Below are 17,959 nucleotides of genomic sequence, written 5' to 3'. Positions count from 1 at the left end.
ACAGTCCCAAATAAATACTAGAATTGATTCAAAATCCAAGTCTTTGCCATGCTGTGTAAGGACACACATTTCTGATTGTTTGCAGCAGTCCTCAGGGCGAGTCCAGAATCTGCTCCTCCAAACCTGTAGCTGTTTAAATCTTGAGCTGGTTTACAGCAACATGCTTCCACCAAGCCTGATATCTACACAGTACTAGCGGGCTCCTGGGCCATGGTTGTTGCCCCCAAAATTGCACTCCCAACTGCCACAAGTGAAGCAAATGTCAAGCCTAAGTCTGATAAGCATCAGCATCAGCATCAGGCTCCAGTTTTTACATTGACCCACACAGATCAGGGGTTCACCAGCATGAGGGGACTTCTGTTCACTCTAAAGCAGGCACACAACAACCCTACTGCCTGGGAAGATTCACAGCTGGAATAGAGGATCAAAATATCACAGATCTTCATGGGTCCATTGCCTTACACCATCTGACTGGGGTTGAAACCACCTCTTCATATGGAAGAAAAAAGTTGAATGTTGTTCAGGATGTCATTGACTTTATTGTTATTGCAGTTTCTGTATTGCTTCACCCTAACTCTCTGGTGTCACTTAATATGAGAGCCGTGTAAACTGTAAACTCTGGTGAGAGACGGCTTGCATTATGAAAAGAGAAAAAGAATATACTAGCTTTAAAAAACAAAAGGAAGCTGGTATGCACGCTGAACCATTGTCTTCATCCCTACAGATAGAGCAGTGATGTGAGTCATGAATGCACTGTTCACTTGGAACACTACATTAAACCAGAGCACTCACAACAAAGGAAATCCTACAGCTCATTTCAGTAACTGCACAATTCATACTTGTAGACCTGTACAAAATAAAATGAAAACCACTCAAATCACCAGTTTCCTCACTATCACTGCATCATGATGTTTACAAGCTACGTTTTATACACTCCTTGGTGTAAAATCTAGTGGGCAATATTCTGTTTTACGGGACCCATACCTGTGGTAGGTTATTATATTACAGCCATCTACTCCATAACGTAACAAATAATGTCCAAGGTGATTTTCACAATTTCATCTATTTATAATTCCTGCTAAATTTTAGCCTATTTGCTGTTGTAACTAGGATTGAAGTTTTGTGCACCACATAATCATTCTGGTCATAAGCCTGTATCCACAGCGTTTGGCCACACGGTGCATAGTGCTCGTGGGATAAAAGTCCCATGGGGGCGGGGAGTCATACTGCAGCTCTATAACAGCACAGCCGTTTCATCAGTGAAACTAGGTTACACCTCTGGCCATAACTTAATTACATGTGTGAGGCACCAAGGCTGTGAGTCTCTTATATGAGGGCCATCCACACATGAGGTAACGGTTCAGCTTACGATGCGTTGGCCAAAAGAAAGGGCTTTACACTGTTACCCTTGAGACTTCTCAATGTGTTTCTTTCGAGCTCATATTTACCCATAATGCCCCTGAACTGGATCCTTCGTATCTGAATTTTAACAGACAGAACCAGGGCCTCGTCAATGCCCACACCCCCTACTCCTCCAGCCCAACCCCTCCCTCCCCGGCTCAGAGGATGAGATGAAGAAAGCGCTCTTATGTACCCATCAGGTAATAACGCGCGGTGATGTAATCTGCACCCAGCAAACAGCACAGCCCTGCCCCATCCCTACGCCTGGGCAGCAGTGGGGGTGGGGGGTGGGCAAAGCCCCATGCCCCTGATGGGTGAGGAGGGAGGGGGCAGGTTGGCTAAAATCGCGGGGCCTGGTGTAGGTAATGAGCACGGGCAGAGGGGGAGGGCAGGCAGTCTGTTACCTGCAGGAGATGGCCGTGGTGGACTCGGCCTTATGTTAGTGAGTCTACTGCTCGCCGCGCCCCCAAACCGGGCGGCGGACACTAATGCGCCGTGACAGCCTGTCCTCGGTTAAGCTGCACCGGCAAACAGCCCCAGAGGGGTGGAGTCACCACGAGGGACCAGGCGTGTGGTGCAGGGGTGCAAGGGTGAGGCCTGTGGCACGACAAACCCACCAGCCTTCAGAGTGTCACAAATCAATCAAAATGTATCTCATGTAGTGCCACAATGTCACAAAGCATTCTGAAAGTGCACTTTCCAAAAAAACAAATGATTTAACATGCAAAAAAGGACACACGCATGCACACACACACATACCCACTCACTCAGTGCTCACATACCATTCAGCCCATTTTCCATATTTTGCTTAAATTGCAGAATTATTTAAGTCACATCTTAAATAATTTCTCATACTTAATGTCTAGCTAAAGGCTTACACTTACACGTCGTTAAGTGGATTTCCACCCACCAAATGTCCTTATTCGCCGCCCATGCTTTTGTAAAACCTTCCATTTATGTGCTCAACAAGTGGGCCGTGGGCCGTGGGACGTTGCTATGGGAATGTCTGAGCCGCTGCTTGGGAGACATCAGTGCGCGGCGGCTCTCACAGGTTTACACTGCTCAGGCTCATGCAGCCCAGGCTTTGTAGTGCAGCACCAGACCATAGCATTTAGATAAAAAATTAAAAAAAAACCTCCAGTGGACCAGGCCACAGCATTCGATGTTGGGGACCCATGGCCACATATGGAGTAATGAGAGATAGAGGGTGGAGGAGGGAGGAGGAAGAGAGAGAGAGAGACGGGGGGAGGGGAGAGAGAGGGAGAGAGACAGGGAAGGGGAGAGAGAGGGAGAGAAAGAGGGAGGGAGGGAGAGGGGAGAGAGAGAGGGAGGGAGGGAGAGAGAGAGAGGGGAGGAAAGAGAGGGAGAGAGAGACAGAGAGAGAGGGGGGGAGAGAGGGTAGGAGAGAGAGGGAGGTGGGGAGAGAAGTGAGAAAGGGAGAGAGGATAACAATGGGGAGAGAAAAGGGAGTGAGAGAGACAGATAGTGAGAGTGTGTGTAGAGAGAGAGAGAGAGAGAGAGAATGCTGTTATCTCCCCAATGTCAGACTGATTGTAAAAAGAAAGACGGAAGTGTGCAGCTACCTTCCTGTCTCAGACGCTGCGGGATCAATCGGAAACAGTATAAATCTGGTCAATTCAGAAGAACTGCTTTTATATCATGGTCTTCTTCTAGCAAAAGGAGCCAGGGGGTTAATAAAAAACTGGGAGCATTATGCCAACGGGACATAAACTGGTTAATTCAACGTAAATTGCCTTGGTTTTTCAACTGAACCCAGAAAAAAACACCTACCATCTCCAGCAACCAACCAACCAAGGACTCTACATGGTACAGAAACTACATAATTTGATTCATAACGGCTGAGAGTAAATTTAGTTCAGTGGTTGACATAACAACCACAGAGAGTGCTTCATTAATTCATGCTGCTCTGGATATGCGTGACTGGTTTGTGGGGCGTAGAGAGTGCATTACCGAGGAATCCTCAGCTATAAGATTGGCTACTCTTTGGCATGCAAAAGTGTTACTGCAAATGTTCAGTGCTGATTGGCCTCCTCTTGTGTGCAGCAGTTTTTGTGTGGTGACAAAGCTTTGGATCAGAGGTCCTCAATCTTATCTAGAAATGGCCGGTGTGGGTGCAGGCTTTTGTTCCAGCCAAGCAGTGACACACCTGATTCTATTAATCAGGGTCCTTAGCAAAGACTACTCTAGTGGTTGATTAGTAGAATCAGGTGTGTAACTGCTCAGTTGGAACAAAAGCCTGCACCCACACTGGTTCTTTCTGGATAAGACTGAGGACCCCTGCTTTGGACTATCTCTGTGAATGTATATGCCAGTCCAATTCTTCCCATGCTAAGTAATAGCAAAAGCATCACTGTGTTCCTTCATTTCAATGGAATTTCCGTCCATTTAGTCTTTAGTGAGTTTGTCCTGATTCTTTGCGAGTGGATGCATTCTGAAATCATATCCTACCCAGACAACCTCAAGAGCTCTTGTACACTGAATGGGCATAAAGCTTCCTTGAAACTGATGCCTGCAGTTTCTGGTTTCAGAAGCAGTGAGGGACAGCTAACGGCCAATGAAAAACATCTGTTAAAGATGCACCGTGAGTATTAAAAAAACTTATTTTCCTTAAGGTTGTTAATCTTTCTCCTAGAGTAAAACATCAGACAGCAAGCCACACAATAAGGATACATTGTAAAAGAAAAGAGCACCAAACCAGAAACACGCACTGTACCGAAGTGGGAAACAAGGAATTTATTGAACTGTGGCAAATGCATTAGGGCATATTTAATCTGTCTGCAGATACCGGCCTTTACAAATAACTCATGAACCAGACAATGTCAGTGGCTTCAGGCAAAATCCTGAGATAGTGACACATACTACAATTCCCCAATTTCAGTTGTGGTGTATCACCTCTGGTGTATCTGCCCCAGTTCTGCAGGTGGCAATCTGTGATGTGTCAGTAAAATGCGTATTAAGTATGACGCATAGCCTAATGCAGTAAAGAAGGTAGCAATATGAGAATTTATTTCAATTTATACCCAAATTTGGAGTGTGAAATCATGACAGTAGCCCTGCCACATCACTTCTACCTCCTCCATTCAGAGGACTGTGCGCAAAAAGACAGCATTTTGCAGCACTTCTTTCTCACTCTGTGAGCTGCCAGATACGTTACCACAGCGACAGAACTGGAGGATTGTACAGCGAGAGTGACATCATCGGCTCATACCATGTAAGGCTGGGCAGTCACAAGTCAGCTGGCTATGGAGTTTGAAGGTAAAACTGGAGTATGTCCCCTTTTGATTTCTCGCTTATTCTCTCAAACCAAAGGGCACGAGGGGGTTGACAGACAGGTGTTGTGCAATGAGGCAAAGGTTAGCCTGCTGACTTAAACCTGCCCAATTTGGGCTACGTTATCTTTGTTTGTGGATCATCTCACTTGAATTCATAAATACAAAGTGAGCACGAGCCTGGCCCTCAGTCAGGCCACAGGACAGACCACTTTACTACACATGAACACCTTAACTGGATGTGCAACTAAAGAGCAAGAGGAAATGAGAGAGAGAGCCCCAGGAATGACAGGTGTCCAATGGTTGGATGTAAAATCTAAACAAAAGAAAAACCATGTGAAATGTGGTGTTACTTTGATAACAGAAACACATGTCCATAGGAATATAAGCCTGCATTTGAGCAATTCACCTGAGTGTAGCTGTGCAACCTTCACTTTGCTTAAATCTGGTACATGACTTGTGTCATATACCTCCAGAATCTGTCACTAAACGGCATATGAATAAGACTACTGCAAGAGATCATACATTAAAAATATAAGTTTGTGAAAAACATCTGTGACAACTTCATTCAGTTGAAATTGAGATTAACATACACAATCGGTCACTTGATTCCTATAATGTCACAGGAATGTTATGAAAATGGCGAATGAATTCTTCATGCATGAATATAGTTAAGGCACAAATTAATTTTCTGGGAGCAGATTTAAATGCAGAGCAGCCTTATTTGAATGATGAGAGATGTGCTACACTTGAGAATCAAATCCTGCTTACTGTGCATGAAGCCTAGTCTGCATACTTTCCTTGTCCAAATATGGAAAGTTGGTTGAATAAATGCTACCTGCTCAGCAGGGGTGTCACCATGTGCTCCAATTGTTGCTATGCCACCCTGTTTGTAGGCAAAACCAGGATGCAGCTAGAATTAGTCTGTTGGTAGGTCAGTAAGAAGGCAGTCTTCCCTCTGGGTCAAGCACAAAAGACAAGGCAATGCCCTGGCTCAGTGTTGTGTGCTACAAACAGTAGAAGGTTGTATCTTGGATGAGACACTAAACCCATGCATTTTACTGTAGTCTTTAAAGTTTCTTAATAAAATTAGCAGAGGCATTACAGTGGTTGCATTAACGCAGTATTATGTGTTTTTTATGCAGAAAAAAAGCCAAAATGCAAGAAAAAATATACTGCGTACTATAAATGCAGATATTCTGAGGTCTTTTCTAAGATTACAATGGGCAATTACCTAGACTTGAACCACAACAAAATAATTACTCCTGTTTCTTTGAGCCAATCGTCTTCTGTGTCTGACATTTGTGTTGTTTATAGATCATATTTACACAACCGTTGGTAGCGTTGCTAGATTCAAAGAGAAAGTGCTTAATTCGAATGAAAATTCCAAAACGAGATCTCATGCTCTAGCTTTTTTTTTTTTAAATTTTATATAACGCATTTGATTTGTTTTCTGTGCGTGTCATCTTTGTATTGTAGTGCATTCCAAATTAGTTTGTGATACATTATCTCCTCCACAAGCCATACCGGGGTATTTTCGTAGCAAAGGTCACAAATACGTAGAATGGATTCACAAATCTGTAAACGGTTTCACAAATCTGTAGAATGGACTCACAAATCTGAAAATGGTTTCATAAATATATTGAACGGATTCAAAAAATCTGTAAATGGGATTCACAGATCTGTAGAAAATTTGTTTTGATTGGAAAGCAAAACATTAACATTTCATCCTGCGTCTGTTCCAAGTGTCATAATGAAATTATGAACGACATACATTTATTGTGGCAATATTGTGAGTTGGCATATTATGGCAAAAATAGCCATTTTATCAGTACGCCAGTGAATTAGTGTAAAACGCAGATTTTGAATTGCCCTGCTTTCCAAAGATGCAGCATTTCATGGGCTGGCGCCACCACTGAGTTAACTGGTGTCTTGGCCAAACCCCAAATAGGTTCACTTAATTCTAGGCACTTAATCATCATCATCCCCCAGTATAACTGGTCTAATCAATCCCTCCTTCGCATCAGCTTATTTGTGGTGGCCATTGTGGTGCAAAATGGCCGCTGTGCATCACCTATGTGGCTGCCACATATTGATGGATTGTCACCCTTCACTGCAAATCACTTTGAGATGAACTTGTGCTATATACTGTGTGTACAATTAACATATAATTAATACATATAATTCATATATCAATAAGAAAATGTTATTAGTACTAGTAGTAGTAGTAGCAGCATCAGCAACAGCAGCAGTAGCCTACTTGAATATACACATTCGTGTTAATACAAACCAATCTTGGCGAACAGTTATACCACATGCATTTGTTCAATTACTCATTCAGCCAGAAACTTGTTTTTTTATAGATTAGATGGGACTGTCGAAATATAAACACGTATAAAACTATAAATCGTTATGAGGAATGCAGCTGTCAGCACGCATGTTTTAGTGAAATACTCCTTGAAATAAGGCAGTAAAATCTACACCAAATTGGTAATCCATAAAATGTCGTAGGCCTAATGGCGAAAATGGCGAATAATATTACGTGGTCGGTTGACGTAAGGACGGTAGGGCAACTATTGGTTAGATATTTGGATTTGATCAGAGATTAAATAAAAATCACAGTCAACCTCATTGAATCTCTTTGGAACTGTGGCCGTGGTGCTTCTAGTTTGTAGTGCATTACACAATTACCGCACCCGAACTCGAATGCTGGAGTGAGGGTAGTAACTGGATTTTACCAAAAGGAACATTTCATTACAAAAATGTGTCCTCCGTCTTTACGCAGGTTCAATTCTACAGATGGACACTGTATGTTACAGAACCGTAACGAGTTAGCCACTTACTGTTGTTGGGAGGCAATATGAAAGAATGGGATCAAGAGTTGGTTGGATCTGAAAGGAACTCGGTGAGATGCAATGAGCACATCGTCAGTGTGCTCGGGTAGATGGTAACTATTCGTTGTGTTAAAGTCTAAATATTACATATTGCAGCAGGAATATTACTCAGAGACACAAGAACAATTGTCGAAATGCAAGATAGGAGATGTCATTCAGATTCTGCCATTCCTCATTATGCGATGGCTGGCTGGCTGGCTGGCTGGCTGAACGCATCGGTGAAACGCCACTGACAGACAGAAATTAAACAGCTACCACTTGGAGTAGACAGAGGTCGCATATGCGTCTTTGAACCAGCAATAGGCATCGATTCGGTAATTCTTTCAACAAAATACGATGAAATAAGTTTTAAAATAGTAATTAAATTCATATTTGCAAATGCACACATTGCAATTTAGAGCCAACAATGGATGCAAAAACTGTTCTGGTGAACTGTAACACCATGGAGCGAACCAATGTGTCCGGCTGGAGACAATGGTGGACAGCGAGTTTTTTTTTTTTTTTTTTTTTTTTTTGTTATACGACACTCCTAGCAAAGGCGCTTCATGGAAGCCCGTGTAAGAGTGTGTGGGAATGTCAGTGTGGATAAAGGCATGAATAATTCAACGAAGCGCCGCGGCCCTAATCCTGCTATTGTTTCGCCCCGGCATTGCTATAGAGAGGGTGCAGCTGCTTCGGGGGAGCAATCAGTGCACATCAACTAGCCACAATTACCTCTTTTCCCCGCTCCCGCCTACAAAGCTGCGCGCCAGGTTGTGGGTGGAAAAGTGATGGGATCGTAATACCGTTTAGAAAACGCACCTCTGCCAGTCAACTGGGGAATGTGAATCTGAGTAATAGTGGCGTGTAAAATAAGTTATTCCAGCAGCGCTTGAATTCCAGGATATATATCGATACGCTATTTCAAGGAACGACGAACGTGCATGTATTTACAGTCTCCGTTTCATTTTAATTGCATGTTTAAAACAAATATCACATCCTGAAATGGTCTTCAAATCTCTATACGGCGTTTAACCTACTTCAAGCCCGCGTCCTCGCTGTAGGTTACTCTTGTCATTACGGAGCTCCATGTCACTAAAGCAGCAACAACAAAGGGCTGCTGGATTTGCTGGGTTTCAGCTCTCATTCTGTTTATGCTTATAGATATTTTTTCACAGAGTAGACGAATAAAGCGTATTTCCTTACCATGTGCACACAAAGGAAGCCAGTGCAGAAGGAGAAAGCTGGACAGCATCACCAGTCTCCAGCATCCTGTATTAAATCTTGTCTCCCTGACGTCCATACTTGCATGTAGCAATATGCCAAAACGTAAAAAAGAAAAAAAATCCTTTAAATGGGAAATAACTATTTCTAACTTCTATGTTACAATGACGTATAAATAATCCAAATGATAAATCCTTCCAGAGTTTTTTTTTTTTCAAGTTATAAATTTCCTCTTCGCTTCCCCATGGTTACTCCGTGTTTCTCGACTTGTTTTTTGTGCTTAGTTACTTCGGCTTTTAATTCGCATTAAGTCTGTCTGCTACGGTCCCATTGCTACCAGAGTAACTACAGCCGGCAGAAAGTCCTACGCGTACAGACGTTGTCTAGCACAAAACGCACGGAGAGCCTCCAGCGGCAGTTGTCGAATCAGCCTGATTGCCTCAATGCTTAAAAAAACAGCAAATCGCCTCTCCCGCTTTTCGATATGCTCACTGTGTATGTGAGGGGGAAATGATTTCTCTCTCCCCCACCCTGCTTATTTTTTCTTCTTACAATATATTGCAATTGAGCCTATTGGATCCCTCTTGTGCGCACGCTCGGCTTTGCGCTCGATCGTGTTGTAAAGCTCATCTGCGGTAGCATCGCAATGATCAGTTTTCAATCTGTCCGTGTGTGTGTGCAATATGTGCAGGTCTGTGTTCGGGCGCGCGCATGTGTGTTTCCTTGGGTTTGCGGTTCTATGGTATTGTGCTTGCGGTGCGTTCATGGAGGGGTTAGGGGTACTTTTCATTGAATTGGAATGTTACCTCATCCTTCAACTTACCTATGAATGAAGGGTGTTCATATTTGTCCACTCCAGATTGCAATTGCTATACCAAAATTGAACATAGTAAACCTCTTGAGATCAACAAGTCTCTCAGATCTCTCAAAGTTTCTCATAGGCAATAATTCCGTGTGCTAGACTACACCTGAGTATTGTGCTTGCTTCGTAGCCGGACTTTCAAAAGTATCCAATGAATATAAACATTACTTTGAGTGAAAATGTAAAAAGTCAATGTTATTGATAGGCCATCTTATCTCGGTTTTCAAAACCTCAAAATGCCAATGCACATTGCGTTTTGTAATCTATTCCAAGTAGTCTTTGTAGCTTTCCGAAAACAAAATTTGCTTGCCTAACACAGAAACCCAATACAATTCCCACTTCACTGCAGGGGATGCTGTGTGCGCTATACAGCAGGTTTCCAGTGCTGTAGAGAGTCTGGGAGGTGAATGATGGGGTGTATGTGACACGGATGCAGGCCAATAGGGTGTGTACAGTTGGTACAGACCTCCAGCAGGATGGCGGGCACTAATCCTCTTTAGGGGGATCAAATTGGACAGTAGACCCCCTGATCCAGACAAGAGGCAGGTGGCTGTATTATCTGTTTATGGGGATGTTTTGACCAATAGTAGAGCCTATGGGTAGAAACCCATCCTGACCCATGCTGTAATCTCACAGGCTTTCTGTGTTAAGGAGGGGAGCCACAGGAGATGCATTGTTGTAGTTCAGATGTATATGGCTACTTCTTACCCTGCCACAGTGAGTGTGAGGCTTCATGAATCCACAACACGAGTAAAGCTAGCCTGGGCAATCCGTGATTGGATACAATTATTCAGTTTTTCTGTGAATGGCAGAAAATTTTTATTGGTCTGAGCAAGCCAGATAGTTCATTGTAGTCCCACCTGTTGTTGCGTTTATGAATCCTAACGCCAAACTCTTTGAGCAATACCCTGCCTCCTGTCCCCACCCCCTGTCCCCCAGCTTGCTCCTCCTTCTCCCATCCCCTCTCTCTCCCTCTACAGATCCTGAGCCCGCAGTGAAGTGCTGTTCCCACACTCCCAGCTCACCCAGCTCTTTGGGGGACGGTGGCTGTAAAGCGTATGAAATAGGGGCCCCCACACCCCTGTGCTCCCCATACTGGGGGGAGGGGCAGCTCTGGAACCGTGACCACATTGTCATTCACACAAAGGGGCACGCACATGCACACAAGCACCTATACACTCAAAATACACAGAGCCGCCAAGGAGATCCCTCACAACAGGAATGTCATTTTACAAACCTTTCCCAAGACCTCAGTTGTGTATTTATTCAGAGAAGGGTGGTTTTAGAACCCACTGAATCTACACTGTCTCTGCTAAAAGTAGTGACATTTTCTGAAGTAGAAAAATGACACAATCTGAGTTTTCCGTTTCTTCCCAGGTGATAGCAGAGTGTTCTTGGTGGTTGGTTGTGACATCCTGGTCACTGTACACCTCATTGCTTGCTGACTGTAACTGGTTCAGGCAGACATTATTGTTATGTATGGCACCTTTCTCTTTGAGAACATAGTGGATGTTTTCTTTGAATCTGGAGCTCCTGATATCACAGCTTATTCAAATTTCCCTGCTTTCATCACAGTATGATGCTTCTAAGTCATGCAATGCTTTTAAGATCTAATGGCAATGCTCTTTGTCATCAACTTTGTAACAAACTAAAAAAATTAATCAAGTGCTTACTTTTTAAAGAAATGTCCTAAAATGTTTGGTTTACATTTCCTTTCACCAGCTGCATTATTCATGCCTAGCGGATGGGTTGAGTAGACAGAGACTTTGGACATTCATACTGTAACCCCGCTAATTGCAGTCTGGCAAATACAAGAGCATTGTATTCATTGTTTTACCGCAGACTGCCCCCATTTTCACCCTCAGTGGTGAGCACGAGGCGGACGTCTCATCCCATTGACCCTTCGGTGGTCCAGTGGTCAAGTGCTCAGTCAAGGCCTGGAGTGGTGTGGTGTCCCCAGGCCTATGGCAACCGCAGCGTGGAACTGGCCAGTATGCTGAGGCAGCAGATACAGTCTGCTGGGCTATGTAATTACCTTAACAGCTTCTGACTGACAGCAACCACGGCATGGCAGGTTCATTTGTACTGGTTCTTGCATAGAGGATCAAGGGGTACGGCGCACACTCAAGCTCTTTACCCATGAGCGACACACCCAGGTGAGGGGAAAATGGGATTGAGGTCTGCAGAGGACACCTGTGTTGTGGCTTCACAGATTCATTCAGTACAATCAATGTGCTTCACAGTCTTTCATGAATCAAAAATGAAAATGGTTTGTTATGGGGTTTACTTGTGTTTATTATTACATTCATTTTAATATTTCATTCATAATAACCTCTGCTTTTAATTGAAGCTAAATAAGCTGTTTTGGCTCTTTATGATAGAGATGCAGTATATATTTTCTTCCAGAGGGTATATGTCTGTAATAAATGCTAAAGAGTAGAACCAGATGTGACCAGATTTTGAATGAACCAAGTGACCAGAAGCCTGCTTCATTCAAAACCTTAGACTTTAATAAAAACAGGCGAGAAGCAGGCGCTCACAGGCAGTACTGCAGGGCTGGATGTCCAAGCCTCCTGAGTGTGTGTGAGTGGGGGGGGGGGCATTGTGAAGGGTCTCCCCTTCTGGAACACTGAGCAGTGCAGCCAGCAGCTCAACTGGAAACACTGCCCTGTTCTTTCATTAGACTTTCCTTGGTTGTAAGGCACACTACCTGTAACCTGTGAAAACAGGGAAACGGCGGAATCCAGAAGAAAAGAAACTCTGTTCACACGTCGCAGAGCATTTAGTGTTTCCACATGTTTTACAGCCATCACCAGGAAGAGCGCGCTACAAATCTTGGCTCCCCCTTTGTACTTTATGCACTGTTAATCACAGCTGCCTTTCACCCATTTTCACTCCTTAATTTTATAGTCGTGTTTTACTTTTCTGTACTGTTAGACAACATCAGGTTACTCTTCACTACAGTGCCATTGTGTTTATGTAATATGTTTGAATACTGAAGGTATTAACAGCATTTATGTCAGTACTTTTTCAAGATTTTCAATAAAGTAATTTGTTGTATAAGATGTGCTTACATAATATGTACTTAAAAAGCAGTTACAAATGTAACAATACAGGTGCACAGCCTATGTAATGTGGAGTTGTGTAGATAACTGAACTCCAAAATGAAACAGAATCACAAAGCTGAATACATTCAGCCTTTATCCATTTGTTAACAGTGGGCCTTGCTCGAAACATTTGTAGAGCCACATGTTTCAGTTTATCGGCTGTGGTCTACGCCAAGTTGAGCAATCATCGGGCAGGAAAATAAGGAAACGACCCCAAGGCAGCATATTACATTCCCGCAACATTAGTGTATGGTTACTATGAATAGTTTGTAATATTGCATGGACAGTGTGTCATTGTGGGATGTGACAGAAGATGCATGGATGGTATTTTAAGACCTTTCCAGCAATGTGGTGCCATGATCACAAAGGGAAGGTTAACACTGCTGATGTGTTTCTCTTAAAAGCTGCTTCATAGGTTGAGTCAGTCGGAGCTTTGGATTCCTCTTGTCTGAGAAACACGGAACGAGATGTGGAATAGAGCCCCCTAGTGGCCATATCCAGAACTGTGCTCCTCAGGACATGCAGTCCCAAGAAATACACCCACACAATGGACTCAGGGCAGCCCCTGGGCAGCCAGCTGCTTTGGACACAGCACTGACCAAACACACACACACACACACATACACACAGCACTGACCAAACACACACACACACATGCACTAACACACACACACAGCACTGACCAAACACACACACACACACATACAGCACTGACCAAACACACACACACACACACACACACTCACACGCATCCATCATGGCCGTATTCAGGTCTCCTTTTGATTTCCCTTCTCTCGCTCTCTCCCTTTTCTCTTCACGAAAGATGAAAAGAATCCATTGACCTGGAAATGGATACTTACTACACTTGTGTTCTATACAACGGGGGCTTTGATGGAGCATTTCAGGAAATCTGGAACTTTTGCAGAGACACATCCTGCATATTAATGAATAATGGATCATTTCATTCATATGTAAGAGATTTAAGTCATTTACTTTGCACACGCTTAATTATACATTTTCAGCTCTCCCTCGTTCACCGCCTCTCACTTCCTCTCACTCATATTTCCTCAGCTGACAGTGGCATCACCTCAATAAAACATCCAGTTTTATACAATTTTGAATGAGAAGAACAGTCAACAACAAGGATTAGTTCAAAATCTCATCTTTAAGCTTCCACAACAACAGTACAGTTCATCATCAACAAAGCTCATTAAAACAGATAAACAATTATAAATCCAAATCTTCCAAAATATGTCATTACATAAAGAAGAGAAAACATTAACAGTGCCATAATTATTTTACGGATGTCTCTCATCTGTTGGTGGGAAAGGGAAGGGGAAAAAAGAGGACCAAAGAAAAAAACAGGATAAAGCTAAGCATGTCCTTCCTGGCCAAACTTACAAAATGGTTTCAGACACCGTAAATGATCTTTTGCAGAGAAATAACTTTACAGAGACAGCTAAATTATATGTGGTATTATTCAGTTCTATTTCTGTACATATGAAAGAAGATGTGTTTGGCTGTAATGATTCTCTCTTACAGGCCTGGAATTCATCAAACGAAACAGAGTCATTTTAAACAGGCAGGCAAATACTGTCAACACCACAAAGGCTCCTCACGTACTTGCCTCCATTCGGGCTCTGTCTCTTTCCTCTGGTGCCACTAAATTGTTTTGAAGTTAGTGCATCTGGTCAGCCTGTTTTCATTCCTACCCTCTACAGTGGCCTGCATGGCACTTTTTCGCACACAATTAGACAACCTGCAGGCACTGACTAGCCAGAGTCGCAGTGGCTTTGCTGTGCCTGGTGAGGGAGCCCCGGCTGTGGAAAAGCAATTGTTTCCCATTCAACCTCACCCCCTTCACCACTGGAAGTTCACACAACAACAGGGTCAGTCCGTATCTGATGGATGGTGGGTGACAGAGCCTGGGATCAAGCCTTTCTGTCCCTCTTTAGATGCTGCACACAATCAGTGTCTCAAGCCGACTGAAACGACTCAGGAAACAACTTCTTTCGGCTCAGCGGAAACTGTCTATTCAGTACTATAAGCAGAATATGTTTTCTGATCAGGGTCTGGGTGTTTATGTTAGGAATATGTATATAACTGTCAGTGAAAGTTTTCATGTACAATATATTATCAATCATTAATTAATCAAATAAATCACATAACTGAATGTACGACTGCAGTTTGGGTTATGTTTAGCTCATGGAACTTCCCTACTCATAAATAACACTAACTAACACCCAAAAAGATACCTGATTGGCTATCGGTAAGAGATAGTTTTGCTCTCAGGTGACCGAAACATCGAAGATAACATTTCAATAGGCCCTGCCAGCCAAACAGGTCACACCGTAAGCATGGAACATGAAACTGTCCTTAAAAAAGCCCTTTGCATTCCAGAAGAGCACAGAAGAGCAAAGCAGACAACCCACTGAAAAAAACAGCAGATAATTTCCATCCAAATGGCCGCTGTCCTGTCACTCTACCCCCAAGGTTTACTCTCTTCTATCCTCTCGCCTCTTTGAAAAATTGAGTTGGAATACTGAGAATTGTACAGAAATATGCAGTGAGTTGTTTCAGTCCTAAAATAGATTGACCTGACCCACAGAATGTGTGAGTATGAGGGCTTTCTTTCAGCTCCTCCGCTCTTTATTTAAGCACTGTCTGTGCAGTGTTGCTATTCCCAGCTCTGCGCTGTGTCAGTGGAACACATGCTCGTGCACTGCCAAACAGAGCAGAAATAAAATGTTTGTGCATCCACCCCCACCCCCACTCCCATCCCCCTCACACTGTGTCCCTACCACACACAAATACCATTTCCATTTTATTCTTTCTCTCACTCCCGGTCATTACACTCAGTAACAATCCTCTGTCTTTCTGTGTGTGTGCGTGTGTGTGTGTGTGTGTGTGTGTGTGTGTATACAGTTCCTGATCCATTAGAATGCTATGTAACTTCCAGAGGCATCTACGATGCTCACCGATTGTTCAGTCTTTCACACCTCTCCCATCTTTTAAAATTCTGCCCAGCATGAGGCATTAATGTAGCTGTCACTTGTGCTGCAGTGTTTCTCCAAAATCTGGAGAAACACTGGCCATGGCCATTTCTAGTGATGGGTGGGCAAAGAAGAAAGTCATTGCATGTTTCCTGAAAGTACTGATTTGATAGAATTGCTTTGGTCTTCTCGCAACTTTGTTCAGTCGGCAGTTTTTTTTTTGTTTTTTTTTATCGTTGTGGCAGCAGGATTAGATTTCATTGCATACAATTATGTGTGATCCAAACTATACTACCAAAAAAATATAATTATTCTATATTCCCTGGGCGATGGTTTTTTAATGAGCAGCAGTGGCATGGCAGCAAGGTAATCTACCAATCAATTACATACATGGTATTACAGAAAAATGCCATTTAGGTACGGATCACTGACAAATAAATATTCCCAAAGGCAACCAATCGATCAGTTAAGCAGAACCATTTCACAGTCGTGAGCTTTGAGGTTCCAGAGCATTTCTCATTCTTGGGTTTTATTTCTTGTCTGTGGGAGATTATAGCCATTGAAATTATTCACTTCCACTGAAACTTTAAAAAACCATGAAGAACACAGTGTTCCACAGAGAAAACCAACCTATCGTGGCTACCTGTTAGATGGGAATAATATAGCGGTACTGAAATAAAAACAAATGAGGAGTCTCAGGAGAACTGCACTCTTGGTCATTTTGTATGAAATGTGAGTGAGTGACTGGAGACAGACATTCAGAGAGAGTTCAAGTTTAGCTAGCGACAGAGCACTACTACGAATTTTTCATGACTTGCACAAAATTAGTTCATGAATTATCTCTGTGTATCCTTGCATCCTACTTGCATTAACCGATGTGCACATCATGGGATGCCTATCCCATGAAAAGTGGGGACAATCTACCCCAAATGCCCCGAGACATGTATAAGATCACTGATTCAGAACGTTTACAAAAAAAGCACCTGGATGATCCCCAAGCCTCCACATCTGAATGATTGAAAAGAAACAAAAACCCTTCTAATTTGCCTGAATTAAAGCAGTTCTGCAAAGTTGAGCAGCTAAACTTTCTCTACAGTGATGTGAAAGATATAAAATTATAGGAAGTGTTTGATTGGAGTTTGGTTGCAGGGGCAGCAGTGTATAATGTGTAAGGAGCTAGTCTTGTAACCTAAAGGCCAGTGGTTCGATTCCCGGGTAGGACACTGCCGTTGTACCCTTGAGGAAGGTAATTAACCTGCATTGCTTCAGTATATATCCAGCTGTATAAATAGAGGCAATGTAAATGCTATGCAAAAAGTTGTGTAAGTAAGTTGTAAGAGTGTCTGCTAAATGCCTGTAATATAATATAATGTAGTTATTCTGCTAATGGTGTTGCAAGCAGTTATTAAGTTTAAGGGGGCAATTGCTTTTCCTTGGGTGTTTGAAATAATAATTTTAAATATGTTTTGTGCTTACTCAGGTTCCCTTTGTCTAATAAAGGAAATCAGGAAGAGGGTAAATACTTTTTCATGCCACTGTATGCTCCTCATGCAACTCACCCAAACACAATGGCTGCCCCTGGCACAAGGACTCTGCAGAAATTCATACTTTTGGCACACGTCTGATGGGGCCCACTGTAAATGATGGCCTGGTGATTTGTAGATTCTCGTTTTAATTACATTACATTACATTACATTACAGGCATTTGGCAGACGCTCTTATCCAGAGCGACGTACAACAAAGTGTATAACCATAACCAGGAACAAGTATGACGAAACCCCTAGAGAGAAGTACCGGTCCAAGTACAGGGAACAACCGCATAGTTCAACCTGGACCCTGGTGGTTAAACTGATTAACACTAACAACGAGAACGGCAACAACGCAATCTATGGAAAAATAAAAATAAATAAAAATACAAGTAGTCGTTAAGACTGGCGCATCAACTAAGTCACCTATTAAACAGCTGCCTAGTTACAACCCTAAGTTTAGTCATTTACAGGGGGGGAAGGGATGGGGAGAGGTGCAGCCTGAAGAGGTGGGTCTTCAGTCGTCGTTTGAAATGGGTCACAGTCTCAGCTGTTCTGACCTCCACAGGGAGGTCATTCCACCATCGTGGGGCCAGAACAGAGAGGAGACGTGTTCTGGAAGTGCAGGTGCGAAGAGGGGGAGGTGCTAGGCGTCCTGAGGTAGCAGAACGGAGGGATCTGGC

General features: G+C 43.1%; 1 protein-coding gene across 8 annotated transcripts in view; it reads right to left on the bottom strand.

Moving 5' to 3' along the window:
- The window catches only part of LOC118234587 (chondroitin sulfate proteoglycan 5-like), a 30,541-nt gene extending 21,049 nt beyond the window's left edge, over positions 1–9,492 (bottom strand). For 4 of the 8 annotated variants that reach the window (XM_035431220.1, XM_035431225.1, XM_035431223.1 and 1 more), the window contains exon 1: positions 8,771–9,491. In XM_035431220.1, coding sequence (XP_035287111.1) covers positions 8,771–8,867 — 97 coding nt within the window. In that variant the 5' untranslated portion in view covers positions 8,868–9,491. Of the gene's footprint in view, positions 1–8,770 lie in introns of all 8 variants that reach the window. The other 4 variants (XM_035431221.1, XM_035431226.1, XM_035431222.1 and 1 more) reach the window with 2 other exon arrangements.
- Positions 9,493–17,959: the final 8,467 nt, after the last annotated feature.

The sequence above is a fragment of the Anguilla anguilla genome, chromosome 8, assembly GCF_013347855.1.
Source record: "Anguilla anguilla isolate fAngAng1 chromosome 8, fAngAng1.pri, whole genome shotgun sequence".
Classification (NCBI taxonomy): Eukaryota; Metazoa; Chordata; class Actinopteri; order Anguilliformes; family Anguillidae; genus Anguilla; species Anguilla anguilla.
Note: the sequence above shows the minus strand (reverse complement) of the source record. Positions and strands in the feature narration are given on the sequence as shown.